Genomic DNA, 15,588 nt, shown 5'->3' on the forward strand with positions numbered 1-15,588 from the left:
AAAATAGATTGCCTTTGAAGTGTGACTCTAGAGATTTAGAAAGGTCTTTTAAGTCTCTGCCCTTAAATTTGGCTAGATCTTATAAGAGGAGGTTGATTTTTTGTTGTATTTATTCCCCATACTCGTCTTACACAGCTATTCTTGATGCATGCAAAGCCCATGGTGAATGGACTAGATTTACATAACTGTTCTTCAAAATACAGATAATACAGGCTTTAAAATTTCACATTCTTAAAAAAGAAATGGATTTCATTACTGGCTTCAGATTATATCTTGCAGTAAAGAACAGAAGCGGATATGCAGTTAGGAAGAACTTGAGTGGGATTGTTACAACTAAGAACCACATTTTAGTTTGCTAATTTTTATATTTAATAATAAAACTAATCTAGTTAATTTTTTGAGAATACCTCTATTCCACTTGGATTGCAGTTTCAGATCACTGATCATTAAATAAAACATTGGTTTATGAAAAATGAATTACAGTTTTCCTTTGCCAGATTTCTAGGTGTTTACTATATTAATGTTTTCTGTCTCTTGTTATTATTGTTGTTGAAAACTTACTGCATGAAGTTTAGCACATTTACTTATTAGTTTGTCCTTAAATTGCAAGTCTGATTGATCTACTAGATATAGGTGGATTAATGTGCCCTCACTAGTATAAATGCCTCAGAGGATTTGATGATGTCTTTCTGCACTGTCTTATTTTATTTCTTCCCTTCTCTGCCATTTTTTTAGGATCCTAATCAGCTAATCCGTGCAAGTGCTTTGAGAGTTCTCTCTAGTATCCGTGTGCCAATTATTGTTCCTATTATGATGCTTGCTATTAAGGAAGCCTCTTCTGATTTATCACCTTATGTGAGGAAGAATGCAGCCCATGCAATCCAAAAACTGTACAGGTGAGTCATTCTGAAAAATACTGAAACATGATTTTAAAGATCATTATGGACTCTTTAGTAAGACTATTGTGGGGGTTGTGTGTGCCTCAGACGTGTTTATTAAAAAGTACAAAATGTACATAGACATTCAGTCACTCAACTGATTTGACTGGAGTTCAGGCACCTTTGGATTTTTTCCCAAGTTACTACAGCAAACATTTCCGGATTCTTGATTTTAACTGTTGGCCAACAGCATAATTACTGTCTGCTGCTCTTTTGAAAGACTGCATACTGTGATAATTTTCTTAATTGCTATCTGTTTAAAATATCTTCATAAAAATTTGAAAATACAATTCTGTTCTTTTTGAATTTGTTTTTTTTTTTTTTTTTTACCATGGGCTAAGCATTACATTGTTTTCTTTCCTTCCTTGTTTTCCATGGCATATTCTTGTAATACTCTTTTAAGATCAAGGTGTGTTGGTTAATAACTGTAGTGCTTTGATACATGTATAGCAAACTCAGATGTATTGTAAGTTTCAGAAATGAAAAACGTCATTTGTTGAATTGGTTAAACCTTGATACAATAATGCACCCCTGAACTGTATTTATGCTCGCTAGAATAACAGGGTAAGTATGAAAAGATTTAGAAAGAAATGGGTACACACATCTTTTGCTTTCTAATATGCCAGTTACTGTCATCATTTTAAGTAGATATTTTGATGTGTCTTCTCAGAATCTAAGATTTCTGTTTAGCATCCCTATCTTTCATCTTAAAAGGATTCACTGTAGTTTGTAGTGTAGATGACGAATTAATACTACCTAGTAGAATTTTTATCTGTGCATATCCACCTCTTCCAAATCTTCCTCTTCCCTCTTCTGAAATTCTTATGGAAGAGCTCTTAAAAAGAGGTGGGTACGGTCTTATTCAGCAAGATCTTGAAATCATTCTTGCAAATACCATAAAAAGCTTATCCCTTGCAGCACGATTTGAAAAAACTGGCTTCACTCTCTTCTAGGTTCCGTGACTTCCTGACTGGTAGTAAAATGGACATGCATATCACAGTAATTAATCCCTGCCTGCTTTCATTTGCAAATGAAAATAATATTCCCTAAAAGTACCTTTAATGATTTAGAGGGCCTGTAGAAGGCCTTCACAGAAGTTTTTACTTCACATAAATGTCCTAGGCATCATGATGTGAGGTTTCAAACTGCTGTAGCTGTACAGTCCACCCTACCTGGACTACAGTAAACTTTATTGTCACTTGTGAATAGAGTAGTAAATAGCAATTTTGTCTGTGGTAGAAGGATTTGAGAGCTGTTTATAGAAAGCATGCCAACTTTACCATCACGTTTTAAAAATACACTAGTACATTTGTCAGAGCTCATAGGCCTGGTTTACCACAGAACAAAGGGAGAGAGTATAATTTTCTGGATTATGTGAAGAAGGAGCAATTCTCAGAACTGGTGAAGAGACCATCAAATTAATTTCTCTGTAGGCAGATAGAGTTGGTTTGCCTTCAAATAAGGGTCTTTCACTGGCAGTGTCAGCAGATGTATCAAGAGGGATCATGACTGGTACCTCCATTGTTCAGTAGTGTAGATCATTCCCTGGTGTCAAGGCTGTCTTTTGGCCTGTTTTTTTTTTTTTTTTTTTATAAGCAAGTCATTTCAGAAGACTCTGAAGTTGGTCAGAATCAGAATTTTGCAGGGCATAGATTTTTGCTTTGAAGATCAGTCAACAGTTTATGTACTGTCCTACATCTAAGTACTCCATCTTCTGAGAGCATTTAAGCAAGAAGCGCTAGCAGTTTATTCTAATAGTGCCTGTATGCTTCATTTACTTTTTGGTTTCCATAACTTCTCAATCTCTTCTGTAGCTCACTTAGTGTTACAGACTTCTGGATGCAGGCTCGATACTCCAATCTTCCTTGCATTTAGTATCATGGTGTTTGGATGTATGCCTGACCTAGAAGAGCTTCTTCATTAGTGGTTCAATCAATCTTAGCAGCAGGAGCCTCACATATCCAAACAGAGGAGATTTCAGGCATAGTATGAACAGCAACATTTGTACCCAAAGCGATCAACATTGCTAGCTACATTGGAGTAATTTTATCATTGAAAATGTCAGACCTCTTGCTTATTTAAAGTGCACTTCAAAGCTATTGGTGTCTTCTGCCTGTCAATAGAAAACTGTGTACTTGAAGTTACTCACAGCAAGATTTGGAAAAGGACTTCTTAAAAGTTCCATCGCTAGTATTAAGACATACCGTGCTATTACTAATAGATGCCATAATGGGAACACATCACTCTGAGCTCTTTAGCCTTTTCTTTTCCTTATCTAAAACTTCAGAGAGAGGAGGTAGAGAAATGGGAATTCCATCATCAAAACCCTTCTTAGAAATTGTCTTGATGATGTACAAAATTGTTTTTTTCAAAACGTCTTATTACTAAACTATTCACCTCCCTCTTCCTCGTGCCAACTTTAAAGATTTGAAATAAGGCCTATTAGAAAGAGTGGGCTTTTCATCTGAAGGTTTTGGACCTTGGCCTAAGATCCATTAATTTTATTTGTTTGTTTGTTTGTTTAAACAAAAATAGAACTTGCAACACAAGGTGGCTGTAAAAACAGGGATAGAACAATGCTGTTGTTTTACATATGCTGACCATAGGGGCTTCTAACAAAGTTTAGTTCTCCATTTAGCATGCTCTGGTATTGCTAGATATTACAGCTGTAGTGAACTAGTATGCAGCTAGATACTCATTTGTGATTCTGTACTGTAAAGGATGTACTGTGCTTTAGGGCAATTCATCAGTCAGAGTTGAAACTGAAGTGTACAATGATGACCAAACGCTTCCTTACTTAATTGTGATTGCATCCATATTGAAATGAGTTCTCAAAGTTACAGAACTCTATGTCCATATGGCTCTTTGAGTCTACTGTGTCTTTGTAGTGTCTTCTGTCTTGGCTTTGAGTTCTTCCATGTTGTATGGATCCATGATGAAGAAGAAACTGGAAAGAAAAGTTAGTACTTGCCTACCAGCTGTTAGGAAGCAAGTCTGGCAATGAATGATGTGTCTAGCAAACTTTTCTCTGCTTGCTGAATATGCAAAAGGTTAATAAAAAGCCTTTTTTTTATTGTTGTTACTGCTGTTTTACCTCCAGCTTTACTATATAGGACTTGAAGCAGCCTATTTTTCTTTATATTACACACCAGCTTGGTACATATACCCTTGACTACAATTCTAAAACTTCTTGAATTCCCACACTTCTGACTAAAATTGATCAAGTTAACAAAGTGTCTTGCTTGAAGCTTTATGTTATTAATCATGTAGTAAAGGTATCATTCTGCTTGGCATGATGTTCATTTACTACCGAATTCTTTCATGCTTATGGTCCCTTCTGCAGAAGCACCGATGTCGTTGTGATTTAACATTTGAAGCTGTCAAGTTCTCCCTAATGTGTTGGTCTCTCTTAATATTTCTTAATATAATTAAGATTGTTATCTTTGTTATACTACCTAGATGTGTTCTGTAATCTTTATATTTCTTCAATTCTATTTATATTCCATACTGAACTCCTCTCAGTCAAGGTATTTTAAAATCATGTCTTTGGAATACTTGATTTTTCTGGAAGTAGTTTCTTTAACACTTCTGGTTCCTTGTGTCTGAGGACAACAAACCTAAACTTTAAAAAATTTTGATATCTCTGACCAAATATGTAAAAAGTTTTCATTTTTCCTTCTAGTCTTGATCCAGAGCAAAAGGAAATGTTAATTGAAGTGATAGAAAAGCTTTTGAAGGATAGAAGTACGGTAAGAGCCAAATGTTGCTATTACATAAATACTCCCTCCCTCTCTCCCTCCATTTAAGTGTGTGTGTGTGTATATGTATATATATATATATACACTTAATTTAAAATATATGTATTTAAAGAATTGTATTACATACTGTTGAAAGATAGCCCGTGGTTTCTACTTCTTTAAGTCTTAATGTGTTTTTATGTATCCTGGTTTTGGGTGGGATAGGGTTGATTTTCTTCATAGCTGGTATGGTGTTCTGGATTTTGAATGAGAAAAGTGTTAACAACACACCAATACTTTAGCTGTTGCTGAGCAGAGCTTACACCAACTCAAGGACTTTTCAGCTTCTCGTGCTGGCCTGCCAGCCCTTGCTGGGGGTACACAAGGAACTGAGAGGGGAACACAGCCAAGACAGCTGATCCAGTCTGACCAAGGGATATCCCATACTATGTGGAATCATGTTCAGCCAAATTGGGGGTTTGGCTGGAGTGGGGATTCTGCTTCTCAAGGCCTGTGTGGGCATCAGTCAGCGGATTGTGATGAATTTCATTGTGCATCAGTTGCTTTGTATATTCTCCTATTATCATTATTATTATTTTCCTTTGCTTTCTGTCCTTTTAAGCTGTTGTTATCTCAGCCTGTGAGTTTCTACTTTTTTTGATTCTCTCCCCCATCCCACTGTTGGGCAGGGGGAAGTGATTGAACATCTGTGCGGTACTTAGCTGCCTGCTGGGTTAAACCACAACAATATGCTTCAAAATATAAGCATCATTGTACGTATATGCAGGATACTGTGTATTTAATAGTGATTATCTCCACCTGTAAGACAGGTAATTTTGCTTGCATCATAGGTATTCTTCACCTGTTTGGTTAGTGTGTTTTTGTGTATGCTTTTTTAAACTTGATTTTGAAAATGAAAGTTAGGTAATGACACAGATAAGCATATAAGTGTCTCTGTATAAACACTTCTTCATTGAGATGTTAGCTAGATCATTTCTATTTGCTTGTGATATTTTAAAAATACATTGATTCTGTGTAATGCATAGTATACCTGTTGAAGTTCATCTGCCTTGTAGTGTGTGCAGCTGTTACACAATAATATTTGATGAACACTAGTTGTTCTTGCAAATATTTCCTCTTCTCACCTGTTAAGTAAAACTGGTGTCCTGTTATAATTTCTGTAGATTTAACACCCCTTTTATATTTTGCCTGCCCTATAATACATACATGTATAAGTCTTCTATATGAACTCCTAGATGTCTCATATTGTGAGGTCAGGTGTCCACATTTCTAATACTTCTTTCTGTAACCGCTACAATAAATTTTCACAAGTTTAAGTCAGGTAATTGAGCGATGAGTCAGAAGATGAACTTCAAATATAAGATAGAGACGTAAAATAAAACATTTCTCTTATTTTTGCTCAAATGAGTAATGTAGCAAATGTCATTTTTTGACTAAAGGCAAGTATTCCTAGGTACCAGAGAGTGTGTTGCTTCAGCTACTATTAGCCGCTTGCTTGCTGTTCTTTGTTTTAACTTTAATTTTACTATTTACATCTAACATTTTCATCTATTACTAATGAAATGTACGGGAATATATTGTCTGTTATTCTAGTACAGTCCAGATGTCCAGGACGTAAATGGTGTCAATCTCTAATAGGCATCTCACAACTTCCACTGAAGGGTTGCTGAAGGAAAGTGTCAGAGCTTAATGGCTCAGCAGACAGTAAATCAGTTAGTTAGTTCTCCTGACTGCATTCGCACTTGACCTGTACTCGTTTGTCAGAGGCCTTTGTGCTTCTGTGGAGTTGCCCCCCCAGTGGTTCTTCGTGTATTTTGTTTTTGTGGTTCATGCTCTTGGTGTGCATGCAATCTGTGAATGTGAGATTAGATTCTTTATACCTGTGGAGGCATAAAGGACAGAGGAGCCATCTTTGTTTCTTTTTATTGCTCATGGCAGGAAAATGAAATCCTTGAATTTTCACTCTGTTCCCTAGTCCTTATTCCTTAAGGTAGAAGGCAAGTTATCCAACAAGTAGTCCTTTATGCATTTATATTTTCAAAACGTTAGAGGAAAAAAATACAGGGTTGGTTAGGATCTTCTTTTTCCCGGTGAGTTAATTGTGGCACTTGGAGATGCTTACAGAGGAAGTTAATTCTCATTGCGTAGTATATGCCATTATTCTGATGCCTTTGTGGCAATGAATAATGGACATAGTGTTGTGGGTAGTTAGGGTCTGGCGGCCGGAAGATGTCGTGCTGTACGGAAAGGTGGAGCCCCTCCCTTGATGGACAGTAGCGTGTGGCCTGTGATGTAAGCAAGCAGAAGTGACGCTATGGGCCTCGGGTATATAAGCCCATGTGACTCGACAATAAATGCCATTTGCCATCCACCACATTGGTGTCTGTGAGCCGATGGACCGAGCGGCCTGGGGTTGGCCGCCGTGCCGTTCCTGAACCAGGTCGCCACTGCCCCCAGAAGGCAACATAGTGTATGAGAATAGCAGCTGAAACAATAGCTATAGTTAAGCTATTTTTTACCCCAGCACATTCAAGAACATAATAATGATGGTCTAGATCTTGGTCTTCTAGACCTTTTCAGAAAAGCACTGGAAACATAATACAGTTAACCTGCTGAAGTGTTTTTCTGCCTCTATTCCTATTGGTCTGTTCCTTAGCAAGGCCTGATTTTGGGCTGAGACATTTCAGCTTCAGAAATTTTACTTGTTAAAGAAGGACTAAGAAGAATTCTGAAATGGAACAATACAAATCTCTTTTTGGGGCTTTGAATCAAAACTGCATTGTAATATACAATGCTTCATCCCAGGCTCCACAGCATATTGTGCTATAAAATGGATCTGTCTCTGTTTACTTGCTTGATAGTTTGTCTTTCGGAAGACCAATCTAGCACAGTAAAGCTCCAGTTTTAGTAGTCGTTTTTGGTCCTGTTCCACTGAATGTTCCCAGGAAGCCTCCAAATTTGTTAACAAAAAGCATAAAATGAATAAGTGTTTTGTTACCAGATAACTGGTCTGAATAAGCTCTCATCTTTTGCCTCCAGTTAGAGAACATAGCAATTCACTCAGTGCAGGAAACAGTTTTGCCATTTTAAGCTACGTCTAGCTTTTTAGAGTAGAAAAGACGCAGCCATTGTACAGATAGAATGGAATAGAATAGTTCAGTTGGAAGGGACACTCAAAGATCTAGTCCAGCTGTCTGACCTCTTCAGGGCTAAACAAAAAACAGGGATTATTATTGAGAGTATTGTCCAAATATTGGTCTCAGGCTAACAGCAGTAGGAAGCAGAGTTTTAATACTTGCACAGAAGGCTGTTATACTAATGTTGCTGTGAAATATCTCCCAAACACTGATAGGAATGCTGTTGATGATAGCCCAATACTCCAATCTATCTCAATCCCTCTGTAAGTCTTCTCATCCCTCCAGGGAGTCAACAGCACTTCACAGTTTAGAGTCATCAGCAAATTTGTTGAGGATGCACTCCAGTCCAGGTGGTGGTCCCTATGTGCAGGTATTCATATGTAGATTACACGAGCTTACATAGGATACTTAGTCTTTCTTACTTGGCCACTATGCCTTATTTAAGCTCTTCTTTGATGTTTATATAAATTTGAATCAACACCTTTTTGTGTTTTGTAAGGAAAACTACATTTCCTATACTTTATGTACAAGAAAAAAAAAAGTGTCCTACACAGAAAAATAAGCAAAGGCTGCACACTAAAGTTTCTAAAATCTTTCATGAAGAAAAATACCAGGTTTGTCTTCACAGGAATTCTAGAAATGGGCTGAGCTGTAGAACAACAGCATTTCACTATAGCCATATGAAATCCATCTGCTTGATGAATGCTATTTTTCTTTTTATTCTTTTTTTCAGCTTCCATTGCCTGTTTAATAGTGAGTTGGCTTTAACTTTGAAGGGTAGTAATGTGGAACTCAAACCATGTGTTTACTTCATGCTAGTCTTTGGATTCCTGCAATGCAAGTGCACAGAAACTGTTTTAAATAGCAAGAAACTGTCTAGAAAGGAATTTTACTACAGTAAAATTAAACTGTTTTATCAGACACTACAACATGTGTTCATTTGGTAGGTCTCAATCAGTAGTAAGTTTTAATATAAGCTGAAGTAAGCAAAACACTAAATGAGAGAGATGCTTACCCTAACAAGTCATTAAAATTTCTAGTGACAAATGAAACATCATTCTGCTTTTTAAATGATTTAACGCCAACATTCAGTTAAAAGCCAAACTCAGTTAATCTAAACTACAGAAAGTACCAAGTTAACCATAATTACCATATGATGGCTAAATGAATTACACAATCGCAGAATTGTCTAGGTTGGAAGAAACCTCAAGATCATCGAGTCCAATCTCTGACCTAACACCAACACATCCTCCACTAAACCATTATCACTAAGCTCTACATCTAAACATATCACTAAGCTCTACATCTAAACATCTTTTAAAGACCTCCAGGGATGGTGCCTGAACCACTTCCCTAGGCAGCCCATTCCAATACCTCACAACCCTTTCAGTAAAGAAGTTCTTCCTAATATCCGACCTAAAACACCCCTGGCGCAACTTTAGACCATTCCCCCTCGTCCTGTTGCCAGGCACATGGGAGAACAGAGCAACCCCCACCTTGCTACAGCTTCCTTTAAGGTACCGCTAGAGAGCAATAAGGTCGCCCCTGAGCCTCCTCTTCTCCAGGCTGAACAATCCCATCTCCCTCAGCTGCTCCTCATAAGACTTGTTCTCCAGACCCCTCACCAGCTTTGTTGCCTTAAGCACCTCGATGTCCATCTTGTAGCGAGGGGCCCAAAACTGAACACTGTACTCGAGGTGTGGCCTCACCAGAGCCGAGTACAGGGGGACAATCACTTCCCTAGCCCTGCTGGTCACACTGTTTCTGATACAAGCCAGGATGCTGTTGGCCTTCTTGGCCACCTGAGCATACTGCTGGCTCATATTCAGCTGGCTACCAACCAATACTTTCAGGTCCTTCTCTGCCAGGCAGCTTTCCAACCACTCATCCCCCAGCCTGTGGCTCAGCTTGGGGTTGTTGTGCCCCAGCTGCAGGACCCGACACTTGGCCTTGTTGAACTTCATGCAGTTGACCTCAGCCCATCGGTGCAGCCTATCCAGATCCTCCTGCAGAGCCTTCCTGCCCTCGAGCAGATCAACGCACGCACCTAACTTGGTGTCATCTGCAAACTTACTGAGGGTGCACTCAATGCCCTCGTCCAGATCATCGGTGAAGATATTAAAGAGGACCGGCCCCAGCACCGAGCCCTGGGGAATGCCACTAGTGACCGGCCTCCAGCTGGATTTGACCCCATTCACCACAACTCTTTGGGCCCGGCTATCCAGCCAGTTTCTAACCCAACGAAGCGTGCACCAGTCCAAGCTATGAGCAGCCAGTTTCTTGAGGAGAATGTTGTGGGGAAGGGTGTCAAAAGCCTTGCTGAAGTCAAGGTAGACCACATCCACAGCCTTTCCCTCATCCACCCAGCATGTCACTTTGTCATAGAAGGAGATCAGGTTCGTCAGGCAGGACCTGCCTTTCATAAACCCATGCTGACAGGGCCTGATCCCCTGCTTGCCCTGCAAGTGCTGCGTGATGACACTCAAGATAATCTGCTGTATGAGCTTCCCTGACACATGCTCCATGAACCATTCATCAAGTTTTCCCCTGCATCCAGTAAAGGCTGGAGATTCTCCTTAGTCCTCCTTTTTGTGTTGATGTATTTGTAAAAATACTTTTTGTTGTCTTTAATGGCAGTAGCCAGATTGAGCTCCGAATGAGCTTTGTCCTTTCTAATTTTGTCCCTGCACAGCCTCACAACATCCTTATAGTCGTCCTGAGTGGCCTGCCCTCTTTTCCAAAGATTATAAACCCTCGTTTTTCTCCAAGCTCAAGCCACAACTCTCTCTTCAGCCAGGCCGGTCTTCTTCCACACCGGTTTGTCTTTGGGCATGTGGGGACAGACCACTCTTGAGCCATTAAGATTTCCTTCTAATTACTGTGTGGAGTTTTGCATCCTGGCAAACTTGCTGTGCTGCAGGTGGATTATAACATGACTCTTTCCTCCCTTTGCCTTCTCTTCCCCAGCTCATCTGGCCTAACTGAACACAACTCAGGACTGATAGTGGTTTGCATGGAGCTGACCATTGTATTCTGCTGAGCTTTGGAACCACACATAAACATAAACTGTCAGCAGTTTTTAATGACAGAACAGCTTAATGCAGCAAGCTGTTAAGAAGAAAGTGTAGTAAATCAACAGCAACGACCTATTGTTTTTGTGATAGAGCAAAAATTAGGAAATTATTTTAGGTGTTGTATGTATCTTATTTAGCTGTATGAAATAATCAAATTTTACACCCTGGAATGAACAGGCAACTCGGGGAGAGATCAAGGAAGTTGCCAGCATATGCAGAGAGAAAATCAGGAAGGCTAAATGCCAGCACAAGCTCAACCTGGCCGCTGTGGTTAAAGATAACAAAAAGTGTTTTTACAAATATATTAATGGTAAGAGGAGAGCCAAGGAGAATCTCCATTCTCTGCTGGATGCAGGGGGGAACATGGCTACTAAGGATAAGGAAAAGGCTGGGGTTCTTAATGCCTTCTTTACATCTGTCTTTACTAGTCAGACTGCTTGTCCTCGGAGTACTCAGCCACCCGACCTGGAAATCTGGGATGCGGAACAGAAGAAACCCCCCACAGTCCAGGTGGAAACAGTTAGAGACCTGCTGCTCCAGCTGGACTGTCACAAGTCAGGGCCAGATGGGATCCACCCTAGGGATCCCATCTGAGGGAGTAGCTGAATGTGATTGCTGGGCTGCTTTCCAGCATCAATCCATGGTCTTTGTCAGCCAGAGAGGTCCCAGATGACTGGAGACTTGCTAATGTGATGCCCATCTATAAGAAGGGTCATAAGGAGGACCCGGGGAACTACAGGCCTGTCAACCTGACCTTGGTGCCAGGAAAGGAGAAGGAACAGGTCATCCTGAGTGCAATCAAGCAATGTATGTAGATGTGGGACAACTAGGGGATCAGGTGCAGTCAGCATGGGTTCATGAAAGGCAAGCCCTGCCTGACCAACCTCATCTCCTCCTATGACCAGGTGACCTGCCTGGTGGATGAGGGAAAGGCTGTTGTGAAGTCTGCCTAGACTTCAGCAAGGCCTTTGCATGGTCTCCCACAGTATTCTCTTAGAGAAACTGGCAGCCCGTGGCTTGGACAGGTACACTCTGCTGGGTTAAAAACTGTCTGGATGGCTGGGCCAAGTGAGTGATGGTGAATAGAGTGAAATCCAGCTGGTCACCAGTGGAGTTTCCCAGGGGTCGGTGTTGGGGCCCACCGTCTTTAATATCTTTATTGATGACTTGGGTGACGGAATTGAGTGCACCCTCAGTAAGTTTGCAGATGACACCAAGCTGGGGGGAAGGGTCAATCTGCCACATAGCCAGAGACTTGTTTAGCATAATTACAGTGTATCAGAAACTCTGTGATTTTTTACCAGTGTCTGTTTTTTAAACAGATATTTAGAAGTATTTTATTATATACTATTTTTTGTTTTTACTGTTGCTTATAGAAAAACTGGCCCAGACTGTGATAAGCAAATAAAATAGCATGAATGTCTGCTGCTTTTATTTTTCTAGTGACTCTAGATAACTGAGCACCTGATGTGACTTTGTCGAAATGAAGATAAGACCATGCTTTTTTTATGCTAGTGATTTTTTTCAGAAAGTTATACAGTGTGTCAGATATATATAATATATATGTGTGTGAAGGTGTGTATATTATATACATGTATGTGTGTGTGAAGGTATAATTGAATATTTTAGAGTAAACTTTTTTTTCCTATTTATTTTATTTGCTTAACAAGCCTGATATCCTGGGTTTGGGATTTAGGAGGTAGGATTTATTGCTTAAGTTGCTTTTGGCATGCTGTGAAGGACTGTAGAACTGCATTGGGTTTTTAGCTTGTGTATTTTATAGCTCTGATTTTTGCAAACAATAAAAAACACATGCATTAATGATACCTGAGTTACAGCAGTAAAAAATAAAATAGTGTTAATATTGAGAAGGAGTCATGTCCATTTAAAAAAAAAAATCAGGCAAAAAGAATTTGCGACGTGTTTTCTTCAGTCCAAATTCACGTATTCCAAAGTTGTGTATCTAAAGGTGCATCTGAAAAGTAAAGGCAGAATGTAGACCTTTAGCTAGGAAGTAGTTGCAGCGATGATGGGCATCTTAAAAATGTCCAAAATGTCCAATTTCCATTGTCTTTGATCTGATTTTGGTTGGATAATTGCCTCTTTAAGACAGTAAACATTTATTATAGTTGTATGAAAATATAAATATGTGTATGCTGCCTGATAACATGTTTTTCAGCCACATCCAGAGGATGGGGTTGGTATGTAGCCACATATGTTTTGCAGTATCTCATAGCTGTTGGTACTTGCAGCACTTTTTCTGCGACGAGGTAGTATACAGAGTGCAGTACTACCTTTGAGCTCCTCTAAAAAAGAAGAATATTGGAGAGAAATTTCAAAACACATTGGTAAGACTTGCAGAAGCTCATTGATTCCAAAGTATGCAGTCCTAATGTGTCCCCAGAAGCTTCCGTTGTGAAGAAATACTGAATGGGGTAGAGATGTGTTTTAGGTGAAGACTGAGAGTAAATAAATTTACTACATGGAATCTGTTTATTGCTAATAAGATTTATACTCTTTTCCAAAGGCTAACTTTTTAGCCTCTTTTAAAATAATATTTTACCCTTCAATGAGAATTTTCTCATCACATTAAGTTACTTCTAAAATTAATATTCATTATTCTGGCGCAAAAATGTACTTCTATATATAACAGATATAACCTAATTTGAATTCTGTCTGGAGGACAAAAAGTCTTTATGCAGATGTGTGAGTAAGGTTTCTTTTACAGACTGTGTAGTTACTAGATGAAGTATGGATTCGTGTGAAGTGAGGCCTCTAACATTAAAAAATGATCCTAGGAATTGGTGATGGCTTTGCAATGAGTATCTTGATCTTTTAAACTAAAGCAGTCTCTTTGGGTATAATGAGGGGGAAAAAACACTGGGCTTTCTTCTATTCAACAATAGGCTTCTGTTAATAAGTTAATGTTTTGGTTTAAAAACAAAACATTATATGTCTAAGACATTGCTTTCTTATTGATGTAATGTTGGTAAAAGCTTCACTTCTGTGGAAAAAAATTACTGAGTTTGTGCAGATGTTTTATTGTGATAGATCTATTATCCCACTATTAGAAGATAAATGACTGATCTTTTCCAGTTTCCTTGCCTTCAGAAAATTGAAATAAGAAGGGGAATATCATTTGGGCTGTATGATTAGGGCAGGTGGGGTGGCCATTAATTTAAGAGAGAGAAATCTTGGCAGCATAGGCCAACTTGCACTGTATTATCAATCAAACCTCGATGCACTTCTTGTGATGACCCAGCACTCTCAGGTTTTCGCAGCGTTAATTAGAATTCATGACAAAATAGATGCAAGGAAACGTTTTGTACCCTTCATAATTTTATAGAAAATTTATTGTTATTAGAGGAACCATTTGCTTAGTGTGATTTTTTTCATTACCAGCTTGTCAACTAGCATAGATAATCTGGAGAAAATATGAACTCCATAGATTGGGTGTCACTTTTGTTGATGGTTCATGTAGTTTACCTTGGAGCACAGCTAATGGCTGAAGTTCATAGCAACAGCACAGAAAAATGTGGCAACCAGTGGAAGACAAATGAACCATGTTTATTGCTTTAATATAAAAAATACATAAATGGAAAGCAGCATTTGAATTTGATGAGCTCATTGCTAGTTTTGTTGGAGTGATTTATATTTTCTCCTTACACAAAAAGCTACTATTGACATAGTAAGATGGAAATTAACTGACTGTTTTTTGGAAACCAATATTTTTTGGTTTCATATTCTGATTGGATCATTTTGTTTTAATTCTAAATATTTTTATGGAATGTTGAGCATTTAATAAACAAACATTATTAGCTGTTCATCTGATGTTTAGATGTATAGTGGGATCGTACTATAGGGGGAACAGTATCAAGTAGAAAATGGTCTTGTATTAAGAAAGCATTAGGAAATCTCAGATAAATCCTTGTTACCAATGCATTTTGAGACTGTTATACATCCCCCACCCCCCTCCCAAATGAAAAGCTTGATTTTGGAGAATGTTAGAATGTTGCAGCGGGGGGGGAGAGGCATGATCTTAAGTCATGTGGTATATGGCAATTCCTGTATTACCTTGTAAAACTAGGGACTTGCTACAGGAATAAAATTACTATTCATCTTGTGCACCCCTTGTAATACATAGCCTATGTTCAAATTTTTGTTAATATTTTCAAGTGTTCACAAGTGTCAGCATTCTCACTGTAAAATTAAGAAAGTTACTAACGCAAATTGAAATAAGTAATTATTTAAAGTTTCTGCACTTCAATATGGTTGGCTATTTCTTTGTATTAAGTTGTGTTTTGATCACAGTAACTTTTTAAAATACTGTGCTGTTCAGATGAGATGACTCAGAGCATTCTCTTCACTGCCCCTGCTCCCACTCTTTTGCAGAAGGAAGACACAGATTAGTTCTGTGTCACCTCTATGCCCCAGAATAAATTTTAAAACTTTCTTCTATCTTGTGAATTCCAAAGGGACTAACAAGTCTGTAGTTCTGAAGATCTGGCTGGTGGTCAGCAACCACCAAGTATGGAATGTTCACTTTTTTTTGAGAGAGAATGTATATATGCTCAGTCTTTTAGTAAAGCAGCTTGGTTTAAATTAATTTAGGAATCTGTTTTAGATACCCATTCTATGAATATGTGCTCAGTTTTAAAAAGTCAAAATTACTGTTAAATGA

At 38.6% G+C, this 15,588-nt stretch overlaps 1 protein-coding gene across 3 annotated transcripts in view; it reads left to right on the top strand.

Moving 5' to 3' along the window:
* Positions 1-15,588, top strand: part of AP3B1 (adaptor related protein complex 3 subunit beta 1) — a 160,676-nt gene that overhangs the window by 22,429 nt on the left and 122,659 nt on the right. For all 3 annotated transcript variants that reach the window (XM_038170319.2, XM_038170320.2, XM_038170322.2), the window contains exons 5-6: positions 736-896; positions 4,621-4,687. In XM_038170319.2, the coding sequence (XP_038026247.2) occupies positions 736-896; positions 4,621-4,687 (228 nt within the window). The remainder of the gene's footprint in view (positions 1-735; positions 897-4,620; positions 4,688-15,588) is intronic.

Source organism: Anas platyrhynchos, chromosome Z (assembly GCF_047663525.1).
Source record: "Anas platyrhynchos isolate ZD024472 breed Pekin duck chromosome Z, IASCAAS_PekinDuck_T2T, whole genome shotgun sequence".
Taxonomy (NCBI): Eukaryota; Metazoa; Chordata; class Aves; order Anseriformes; family Anatidae; genus Anas; species Anas platyrhynchos.